The 11,661-nt window shown below is 33.3% G+C and overlaps 1 protein-coding gene across 1 annotated transcript in view; it reads right to left on the bottom strand.

Moving 5' to 3' along the window:
• Positions 1-736: 736 nt before the first annotated feature.
• The window catches only part of LOC148270729 (uncharacterized), a gene marked incomplete at its 3' end in the record, with an annotated part of 45,979 nt that continues 35,054 nt past the window's right edge, over positions 737-11,661 (bottom strand). The window contains exon 2 of the mRNA XM_088242255.1: positions 737-990. Within this exon, the coding sequence (XP_088098381.1) occupies positions 737-990 (254 nt within the window). The remainder of the gene's footprint in view (positions 991-11,661) is intronic.

The following is an 11,661-nucleotide window of genomic DNA, read 5'->3' as shown; positions in this document are numbered from 1 at the left end:
CACTTGTTTCAGACTGCATATTTATAATGGCAGAGTCAGCATTCTGCCGTTCTCACGTTTTTAGATAATGTTATTATTATTTATTATTGTTTTGTAGGAAGTAGTAATAGAATGAAAAGATTGTGAAGAAATAAAGAGAAATAGAATGATTTATTGTACTTATAAAAGTATAATAATTCGCTCCAATAAAGGAGCGAATTATTTGAAGCGTCATTAATTAATCGTGCTTTCATTTGATACATAAATTATTTGGTTAGCTAATCTAGTATTACGTTCAAATTATTAATTTTATTATTTTTTAAAAGAAAACGTCTGCTTATTTATTTCACTAGTTATTTCAATGAATATTTTAAATAAAAAAACATAATTTTCAAAGCTTTCCTTATGTGAAATAGTTACTTCCGTATTATTTACTTTTAAGCTTTTATTATTTGAACGTAAGATTTTAACTCTGGCATATTTATTAAAGTTATGATTAAAATTGATTGGGTGATTAAATTTAATCAAGCGAATTAATCATGAGTTTAACTCTTAAAAAACTGCAAAAAATGAGCCTTACAACTTTCACGTTATTTTATCATATCTCATAAAATATGGAATAAGCTTCGGTGAAATAACAAAATAATAATGGAACTAAAATACAATAACGTTGGTGTTTAAATAATTTATATTAAACAAATACGTAAATGAGCTTCAATAAAACAATTAAACAACCATAAAATCAAGAAACACTCACTCTGGACTTTGTCTGAAGTGGTTGACAGCGAACTGCAGCAGCGAATGCTTGCCGTCCCTCGGCGGCGCCTCATCCACGCTGTCCTCCCTCGCGTGGCCCACAGGGCCGCCGAGGCCCTGGGCCGGCGCGCCCGGGGGGCCGTTGGAGGCGAGCGCGGCGCCGGCCGGCGGCGAGGCGGACAGCGGAATATCGCGCCGCTCGACGCTGACCCCGGCGGGAGGTAGCGCTCGAGACGGAGAAACCTTCTGCTGTAACTGTAAAAAAAGAAAGAGAAATTTTAATTACATTTTGTAAGAGTTAATGTCCAGAGATCAGATGTTTACTCGGTAAAATTAAGTGACGCCTACACAATGCCTGTGTAGCACACATTTTGCTTTGCGGAGGGGAATCCTGGCACCTTAGCAAAGTCCCAAAGCAGCAAACTATAGAGTTTTGTGTCTAAATAGGTGCCTCAGAAGCGTACTGGAAGTGCGGTAGTTTGGCGTCGCGAGAAATGTGGAAATAAAATAACGGACGCAACCTCCTCGACAACCGTCATCATCGCTGGGCCATAAGTATATTAAGTAGTTACCGACCGAAACAACCAAAACCGAAAAGTATTCAAATAAGTTTTTCAACTATTTCTCCCGCAACATAAAATATATTCATAACCTAATCAGCGCATGTAAGGGCTGGTTATTAAAATGCATGTCGTGTTGATTTTATATTTTTGTGCAACAACTGTGAAGAAGGTGTATAGTGTATAGTGGGTTTTGCATGTTGGTTCAATTGGTATCCTGACGAAGAGCCGGGTATGTCTCAAAACCAGTGGACTTAGAAAAGTCGGCAAGTGGTCACATACAAATATTTAATAACATTTTGTAAGTTAAAAGTCACTTCAAAACGCCCAACATTAGGCGTTTTTATTGTTAAATCTGATGAGTTCATTAGAATACTACTACTACCATCACGCGAGGGGGTAGGCAGAGAGAATGAACCGCCACATACGTTTATCCTGGCCTATATTCCTAGCTTATTCCACATTTATACATCTTGTCATACATGCCCTTCGGTACTGTCTGCTTTTGACATGACCGTACTTAAGATTTTGGTTTATCTGATCATGCCACGTCTTCCTTGGTCGTCCTCGTCTTACAGTACCGTTCATTTTCGCCATATTTACTTGTTTTACTATTCTTTTGTCATCTATTCGTTCTACGTGACCAAATATCAATTATACTTGACTCATATTTACACTCTCGCCTGATTTCATCAGAATAAGAGTGTTGTTAATTAAATACACAATGAAATAAAACGCTTAAATTTCAGTAGTAAATTTGTTATATTACAGCAATTTTAGGTTCGTTGTTATGTTATAAATATAACTTATTTATTTATTTATTCATTATATACATACGGCCTAAACCAATTACAACAGTTACATGAAGAAACATAAATGCAAGAAACTGAACAAAAAGAACATAAAACTATTTAGCAAAGACAAACAAGGGCAAAACAATAATAGTATACAATATATTAAAAAAAACTAAAGACCAAAAACTTTGAGCTAAACCATGCCAATCCAACTTCATCCCACACTGTTTAGTCGCGAAGAGATCTACGAAAAGCCGGAAGATCTATCCCAAAAAATTCCAAGTCGTGTGATGAATTGACTAATCTACACATTCTGGACATTGGGGCATAAAAACCAAAGTTGCTCTTAGAAGATTTTGTAAATAGCAGATTTTGACTTCCGGTGACACGGTTGGGAACATGAAAATAAATTGATTGCAACAGACATCCCATCGGATATCACTTTAAGCATTAAGTATTTTGATAATGCATATAAGGGCCATCTCAGTTCTGCGTCTCTCCAGTGAAGACAGATTAAGAGATTGCTCTATTTCAAAATAAGAATAATTACCCCTTTGTAATCCTAATATATGTAACAGCTCTCTAATGTACGCTATAGAAAGTTATTAACTATAAATGAATTGCAAAAATATAAATACGAAAGATCTTGGAACTGTTGACCAAAGTCAGAAAATAAAAAAAATCAGTCTAGTTTTTTTTTTGTCAGACAATGGCCAATAGACAACAATCCAATATCTCTAATCGTGCTAATTTCGAATCGAATATAGATGTTCAAATATGGGCGGAATGTTGAATGTTACGCAGTGTGTAAATTGGCCACTTTAACCAGCCAATGACAGGTCATAAGCCCTGTAGATGCCTAGACTTCTATTATTACCTTCTCTAAAATGTTCTTCATCTCTGTTGTAATATTTTAATATGAACAGCTCCCCAGGGAGTTGAATCCTGGCCTTGTCTACAAAAATTTGGACAAATTCAAAATATTTTTCATTATTTGTATGTGAGTGACAGTGTATTTTTAAAAATGGAACTTTGACTTTTTTACATGTATCCATAAATTGACGTAATTTTAAGACGCTATTAAAATTGGAAACGCAAATGATAAATTAATGACTTAAAATATAAAATAAATGAAGGAGCTTAGCGAAATTCAAAAGTTGATTACATTTTAATAGCCATAAATGTTCACGAAAATCGACTCATCTTAACTACATACATTTATTTATAATTTACACTTGTAATATAAAAACAGGTTCAAAAGTTTACCGATTACAGGATTTTAGCAAAAAATAATATATATTAAGATACGAGGGTTGTGTAAAAAATAAGGTTCTCATTTTTCAGGTTTAATGCATTTTTTATTTGAACTGAAAAATACATCATTGGAAAGCTTAGTTTCTTAACTATTTTTCTACATAATCACCAGAGTTTTCAAACGCATTTTTGTTGAAGACTAATCCACTTTTGGAATCCAGCTTCAATGAAATCCGCCGCCATTCCGTGGAGGAATTTGGTGACTTTATTTGACAAAAAAAGTCAAAATAATAATTTAAAAAAAATGTAATTAATCTTTTAAACCTAATTACCATTAACATAATGAGCAATATCAACAAAAATAATCATAAAAAACATAACCAATTCATATAGACCAAATTTCATATACAGTACTCACATTTTACCTATTTGGGTTAATCCACTCATCGATCCGTGCGCAACCCATCTCCACTATCCATTTCTTAAGAGCAATTTTATATTGTGAGTACTTACTAATTGTCCTTATGGATAATGGAAGTAGATTGTACACTTTTACCAAGTAGTAGGCCAATCCTCTTTAACCGAAGGTTGTATTAATTTTTTATGGTTTTTGCTTCAGGGTGGAGTATCTAGTAACTCTTGTATTTGTGAAAGAAGTTATAGAAGGTAGGAAATAATGTTTGTGTGCGTATAGTAACAGAGCTTTAACATAAAGTTGTTATGTAGATGTTACATTAAGATTTACGAATATACCGAGGGAGCTAGTTCTGATTGGGACTCTTAAGATAATTTTTATTAATGTTTTTTGTGCAATAAGCATACATTATATTTCCTATTTGGCTTTCATAAACATGACGTTTTCATCACTACTCTAAAAAATTCTAGTGGTATATTTTTCATAACTATAGAGTTTTGCAGACACTTCACCTTTTTAATAATATTGTTAAAATACGTTGGTACATTCATATAAACAGGTTTAACGTTTCTATCAGACGATTTAATTTGATGCAAAGATTATCATAAAAGATTTAAATCGATAATTTAATGGTTTGTTCACTGTGAGAACTCTCGTCACCCAGATGCTGAAATAAATCAAAATAAATTACTTCGCAAATGAGAACACGTGAAATGACTAAATCGGGACGCGAAAGTGGATTTGTATTTTCTTTATATGTGTAGATACTAAATAACGAAAAATAATTCTAGGCTAACGAAATTGCAATGTACGATTTATTTAGAAATTCAACTAACAAAAAAATAACATTTAAAATGCGCGTCTTAAAACATACTTTTTTGTCTTATACTTAGTTTCAATAATAAAGTCTTATTTTATCTTATTTTATTTTATCTCTAATTCTTAATATTTTATATATATTTATATTTTCGACACTTGACACTTGTGCAATATTTACACACATGTCCACCCTTATTCCAATATAACACCCACTCACCCACCCTCTCACTCACTTACACTTACACAAACACACTAGTATGTATTGTACGTGTATTTAATGTATTTCTGTGAATATCTGTCATTGGTTTTATTCTCTGTATATTTTATTTGTTATATTTTTGTTACATGTATTACTGATGATATTCCCAATAAATAATAATAATAAAAAAATATCAAACTAAGGTACTTTAAGTATTAAAAGTGTTTGAAATAAATAAACATATTACCCATGCATCAGTAGCGAGCGGCGGGTTTTTTCATAGGTAATCGACAAAAAATGTTCTTTAATTTGTACCTATATATAATAAGATAAACATAAGTATTCTAATATTTTATATATTATTATAAATGGCTTTTTTTCTGTGGTTATGTAAAAAAAATAACTTAAACAACTATTGTTATTAACCTCGCGATATACGTACTATCTACACTATTTTAATACAGCAATTGTTCAAAAGTTTATTGAAAAGAAAAACCACAGTGGTACAAAAGTGGTACAAAAAAAACTCAGCAGATATTTCGATTAAGATCTGTAATGTCAACACTGAGCAGTGGCCGATTCCTTTTAAAATGAACAATGCAGCCACTTTGAACGCCACATGTCCTATGTGTGTATCCTATCAAAGAAAAATAGTATTTCGGAAATAATATTCGAAATACTAGTTTTCAAATAGATTATCTTAAAGTAATATTTATAATCTAAAGCTTATTTTAGTAGTAAAAAACCGCGACTGAATTAAATATGTAAAATAAAGTGTACTTTTTTTTGTGTAGGAATAATAAGCAGGGGTAATCGGCTAGTTTCATCGTTCACTGAAAACGAGCTAGGCGCTGGGCGCACTTTGAAGATATTTTTTTTGTAGGAAGGTATGAGCGGTGGTAGTGATTTATAATAAACAAGCGAACCCGATAGACGTTATCCTGCCCGAACGTTGGCTTGCCTGCTATTAGCTTGGAAAAAGACTTTTAATTGATAATTCGCTACCTAGGAACTTGTTTATGATTGCATTCCGAAACTAAAAATTATTAATATTCAAATATTGAATTTAAGTAGGTACCTGGTACTTGTTTATGGTTGAATTCCAAAACACAGAATAATTCATTTTCAAATATAGAATTCTTTTTGCAAATGTTTAACTCGGCTCTTTTCACCAACAGGGGTGCACTTTATTCATAAGTGCGATTTTCAAAAATGTATTGAATGTCAGTTAATATTATTTTAGTATTACCAAAAATCCAGTAAAAAGAAATAAATGGGATTAAATTATAAGGAATGGAAGAAAAGAATCTGATTGGTATCCGTGAAAAGCGAATGTTGTTTGTAAACATTCAAAAACAATTTTTTTTAAGGACAAAAAAAATAACATCCCTTCATTTTTTTCTTCTATGCATTCTCGTCGAACGCAACCCTAGGTAGGTCGATAAAAAATATATTTATGCTCCTAACTTTTTTTTTACAGATTCGATTGAAAATTTTATCTATGAAAGCGCGCAGCGCAAAGATCTACATTTTTCTGAAAACCACATGTAAATCGGTTATGCCGTTTAGAAGGAATTTAGTGACATCACATGTACAGAATAATTAATATGTAAAGATAGCATTATTTTATTTATTTTCCATAAACATAACAATGTTACAATTAAACATTATTATCAAAAGTCAAATATAATGGTAAGCTATGCATAATCCCTTATTTAGAAGATTCACCCCTTCCATGTATGTATGTTAAAGCCCAGACTTCTACATTCCCTTCTCAAAAATAATCTTTCTATTTCTGAAGAGATATTTAAACAAAAACAGAACACTATTTATTGTACGAATGTAAATCAAGTGAATTATTCATGAATTGCGTACAGCACGAAGCATTGAACGGTAGTCTGTTATAATAATGTATTACTTGTCCGGAAATGAGAGCAAGGTGGAAATTAGCTATGCATTCACCAAAAGAGCAAACTCATTCCGGTTCGAGTTTCACCCGGAAGAACGATTATTTTCTCTCTTTTACAAAAGTTCCGAATTCTTTTCTTCAAAATCCAACAAAGATACTGTAATTGTATCGAAGTAATTATAATTAAGTTTTTGTACAAAAACTTATAAATTGTATTTTAAAAAAATGAAAGTGCCCAAAGACATGTATACTTGTATTTATTTATTTATATTATTTTGAGAAAATAACGGCATTACGAAAAATATTTACCTATTATACAAAAAAAATAAAAGCCATTTGAAGTTTTCTACTTAAAGAAACTAGGAGTTTAATTTTAAAAAAAAATAGATATGGTTTGAATATTTCAGTTTTAATTTTGGAACAATAAGAAATTACTAGCAACAAATACAAAACTATATATAACCAAGGGTGCTATTCTGAACCCCTCTCGTGGCACGAGAAAACGTTTTTCTCGTGTGTTTTGTATGTAAATACATGAGATAATAGAGCCGCGAGAGCGTTTGGAATACCGGCCCAGGTCAGAAATTCTAACTGTCCACAGTATGTAAGTTACAAATATCAAATGATTTGAAAAAAAAATAAAACAAAAATATTAAAAATACGAATATTGAGGAAAAAACAAATATATGACTAAATTAAAGCAAGGGGCGGGTATATGTATTCAAACAAACTGATGCAGGGTAGCATTCGTTGCAAACCCTCTTCTTGAAATCGTTTAAAAATATCAAGTTAATAATACAATTATGGTGAATATTGCCACACACGTCATTCAATGTTCATAAGTCAGGCATTATTTATGTCCTGAAGATGGGTCAGTTGACAAGAAATCTGTAGCGTGGTGTGAAGGAAGTAAATATCATTTATGCAGATTTTGAAAATTGTAGATAATGGATGTGGAAAATTTAACTGCAAATCGTCGAATGGCAAATGTAACACAGCGTGTAACACGATCAACCGATGCTTGCTCATTAGCTTGGTAAATACTTAGACAGACGGTTCTTAAAAGGGGTTCCGCGAAACCCCGGGGTTCCGTGGAAGGTTCACATAGTCAAATACGGAATTATTTTTCGAGTCAGACATTATTTACAACATGCAAACAATAAGGTGGTATGGGTCTTAAAAATATTATTTTCGTCAATTTACTATTTTACTGTCGAGATGGGGTTCCACCAAAAAAAGATAGATCGATTTAGGTTCCATGGCCAAAAAAATTAGGAACCGCTGCTATTAAAAATGACTTCCATATTCCGAATAATTTCTTCGTTTCTGTTAAGATCTAAGTAAAATCCAAGATGATCCTTTCTGCCATCTGAATACCGAATTGGCATACTAATATTATAAATGCGAACATGCGTTTGTTTGTGTTTCCTTCACGTCTCGACAGAGCAATTGATTGACATTTTTTGCACAAAGATAGCTGGAGACGTGAGAAGTAATAAAGGATACTTACTTTTCACCCCGAATAAAAAAAAAACTCAATGAAAAAAAGATAGTTCAACAATGAGCAATATTATTTGTGAATGAGTAGGCGGTAAGGTGCGATGTCAAAAAGAATCAATTTGTAATTTATTATTCAATTTTATTCTACAGTTCACTTGCTTTATCTGTGGTTAGTTTGGTTTGCTTTTCGTTTTGGTTTTGCAGCAGGATTTTGCATTTATGAACAGAGTAACGGTGCTACGTCACCAATGACAAAATGTTCATCGAATTTCTGTCATAGCGATAGTTGAAAGACCAAGCTACTTTCAATTCCGTTAAAATATATAATTTCATTATAAAAATTCTTAGTTATAAACTACACAACTAATTAATTACCAAAATAATTTCTCCCCAATGCCACGTGAGCTTAGCCGTGGGTGAAAGCTAGTAATTTTTATAAATGCATTTTGAAGTACTTTTAAGAATAGTAGAATCAAAAACAATAGCACGATCAATTAAATAATTAAAAACCAAGACGTTATTATTTATTCGAAGGCCTCGAGCGATTGTGTCCCATTAAGCAGTGAGCTTTCTTATCTCGCGGCACTTCATCAACAATATTTATTTCACGGTTTATGAAATCTGACACAGGTCAACTGAATTTGTAAAGTACTACCGCAGAACTATTAACATAAATTATACTATTATCATCAATTACTGCCGACTTTATTGGTGGCCGATCAAGAAAGTAAAACTGGATTGAATGGCGGCAATTGAAAGTGTTCACTTTATAGAATCCGCCTAAATGTACATAATTGTTAATATTTCGTTGATGTCTCTTGAAACACGTGCAGTTATGGTTATGTATTACGGCAGAGAAAATTTCAAGAGCTTCTGTCAAACTAGTACAAATTAGTAGACAAAATATTGTAAATGTGCGATGGAAAAAAAATATAGAAATATACACAATACAACGAAAAGATAGGAATTAAAATGTTACAAAATGATTGCAAGAAATATTGAAAAGATAATATGATAAGTATGCAACCCTAAAATCGACTAACTAAAAAATCGCTACAAAGATATTCGGACACATACATCTTTCAAAATTAATTTAGGGTTGCTAAGGTGTTGCATTGAAGAGGAAAAATGGAATGATGATATAACGCACTCATAAAATATCAGACAGTATTACACCTTATGATTGAATGCCTAAGATTACATCTAACAGAAACGTGTAATTTAAAAAAATACAGAGCAAAGATACATACAAAAACATAGGTTAATATGAACAATAAAACGAAACAAATAGAGCAAAAAACATTCGAACAATATAATAATTTGGGACACTATGATATTAATATATACTGAAAAAACTTCCGATACCCAAACGGCAGAAACGTGACAATGTTAATTGAAATCATTAGTTTCTTATAATTGAAAACATTGGCATAAAATGAAATCCCCGATGAAATAAACCCAACAAACATCTAAAAACGTAGATCAATTAAAACACGGAAAAAACTATGTATAACAATACGGAATTCTACAAAATTTGAGACCACACAATATGATTTGACCTAAAAATAGCTAACATCAGAACAAAAAAACGTATTACGACCAGACTCACAATATCCGCATCTTCCCCTTTAGTGTTTTTCTCACTGTCAACTTCCGCGTTTTCAGTTCCTGCACCACTGACGTCACTGGTCTCCGTAACTGGCGAACCCTCGGACATGATGCGGTTCCCACAACCACTCCGGCTGAACTGAGGACGCTCCGGTGGACCAGCATGCCAGTTCGGAGGAGAGAGCACACGTCCACCGGTGCATGAATCCACTGAGCTTGAGACACGCAACTAACCAAATGTAGCATGCAATTGCCTGTATTTTTTGTTTGTTCAGTGCGCTTACGAGCTGAAGTTTCGAATAGACTTTCTGCATACTCGGTAATGTGTTGAAATGCGGCACTCCGACATTGATTCAGTTCATCATTAGTTTTGTTAGGGAGAAACGGTTGTCAGTCAATATAATATTATATGTAGAACACCGCTCTTTATTCAATAGTCCGTCACAGTGGATCTACAAAGGTCGCAGTGACGTCAGATATATAGCACTGATGCCCATTTTTCACAATATAATATAATATTATATCTGTCCATTGGCCTTATGCCCTTCTATTTTATGTTTGTGGTTGGGTTTTCCTGTGGTAGTGTATTGGACTTACGGATCACAGGTCCGAACCTCGCTCTACCATGACATTATTCATTTTTTCTGGCACTGTCAATTTAATTAAACTAACAGCACTTTAATTTCTACTACTGTCATGTTATCGACTTGGTGGGTACCATGTCCTCATTACTACTAGAGCGTACTTGACTAAATAACCACACATAAAACATCTGTTCAGAGAAACGTAGCACGGAGGAATATTGAGGGGTCTACCCATCTCAGTAGCTCAATTGCAAATAACTATCGACGTGCTAATAAACATGCTAAGCATTTAAGCGATCACAATGAACAATAATGAATATGTCCAAATGCTTGCAGACTGGCTGGATTTCCTCCCTAGGGAGTTGTTCATATTTAAATTTATTTCAACAGAGAGGGAAAAAGTTTTCGAGAAGGGAATATGGAAATCTTCGAGGAAAAAGTTTTCGAGAAGGGAATATGGAAATCTCACCCACGTGATAAAGGTTTCAGCTCTTTCACTTCACAAAAGTCAACAGATGGAAGAGTTTAGGAAATGTGGATGTTCAAACATGGGCAGAATGGTGAATGTTACACAGTGTGTAAAGTGGCCACTTAAACCAGCCAATGACAGGTCATAAGCCCTGTAAATGCCTAGACTTCCATATTCCCTTCTCGAAAACTTTTTCCCTCTCTGTTGAAATAAATTTAAATATGAACAACTCCCTAGGGAGGAAATCCAGCCAGTCTGCAAGCATTTGGACATAATCAAACATTGTTGAATTACTACCTGGTAAAAAAAGAAGTATAAAAATTGGAAAATTGTTTCCAGGCGTTGCCTAGTAGGTGATTTGGTTCAGCCGGATGAATCTCACCCACGTGATAAAGGTTTCAGCTCTTTCACTTCACAAAAGTCAACAGATGGAAGAGTTGAGGAAATGTGGATGTTCAAACATGGGCAGAATGGTGAATGTTACACAGTGTGTAAAGTGGCCACTTAAACCAGCCAATGACAGGTCATAAGCCCTGTAAATGCCTAGACTTCTATATTCCTTTCTCGAAAACTTTTTCCCTCTCTGTTGAAATAAATTTAAATAATGAATATGTTTAAGTTATCGCAGTCACAAGTCAACGCGTGAGTAATCTCTAAGTCAACGCTCGTGTCGGTTTGTTTTTAGTTTTCCTCTTAAATAAATACAGTTCATTCGCGAGAAATCGGCGTTTACAATAAAAAATAATACAATATATTGCATTTGCAAAATAGTAAGGAGAAAAAAAGTTGAAATCAAATTATAATTACTATGGCGA

Source organism: Micrasema longulum, unplaced genomic scaffold (genome assembly GCF_059751315.1).
Source record: "Micrasema longulum isolate JH-2025_06_02 unplaced genomic scaffold, ASM5975131v1 h1tg003525l, whole genome shotgun sequence".
Taxonomy (NCBI): Eukaryota; Metazoa; Arthropoda; class Insecta; order Trichoptera; family Brachycentridae; genus Micrasema; species Micrasema longulum.
This window is presented reverse-complemented; position numbering and strand designations above follow the sequence as displayed.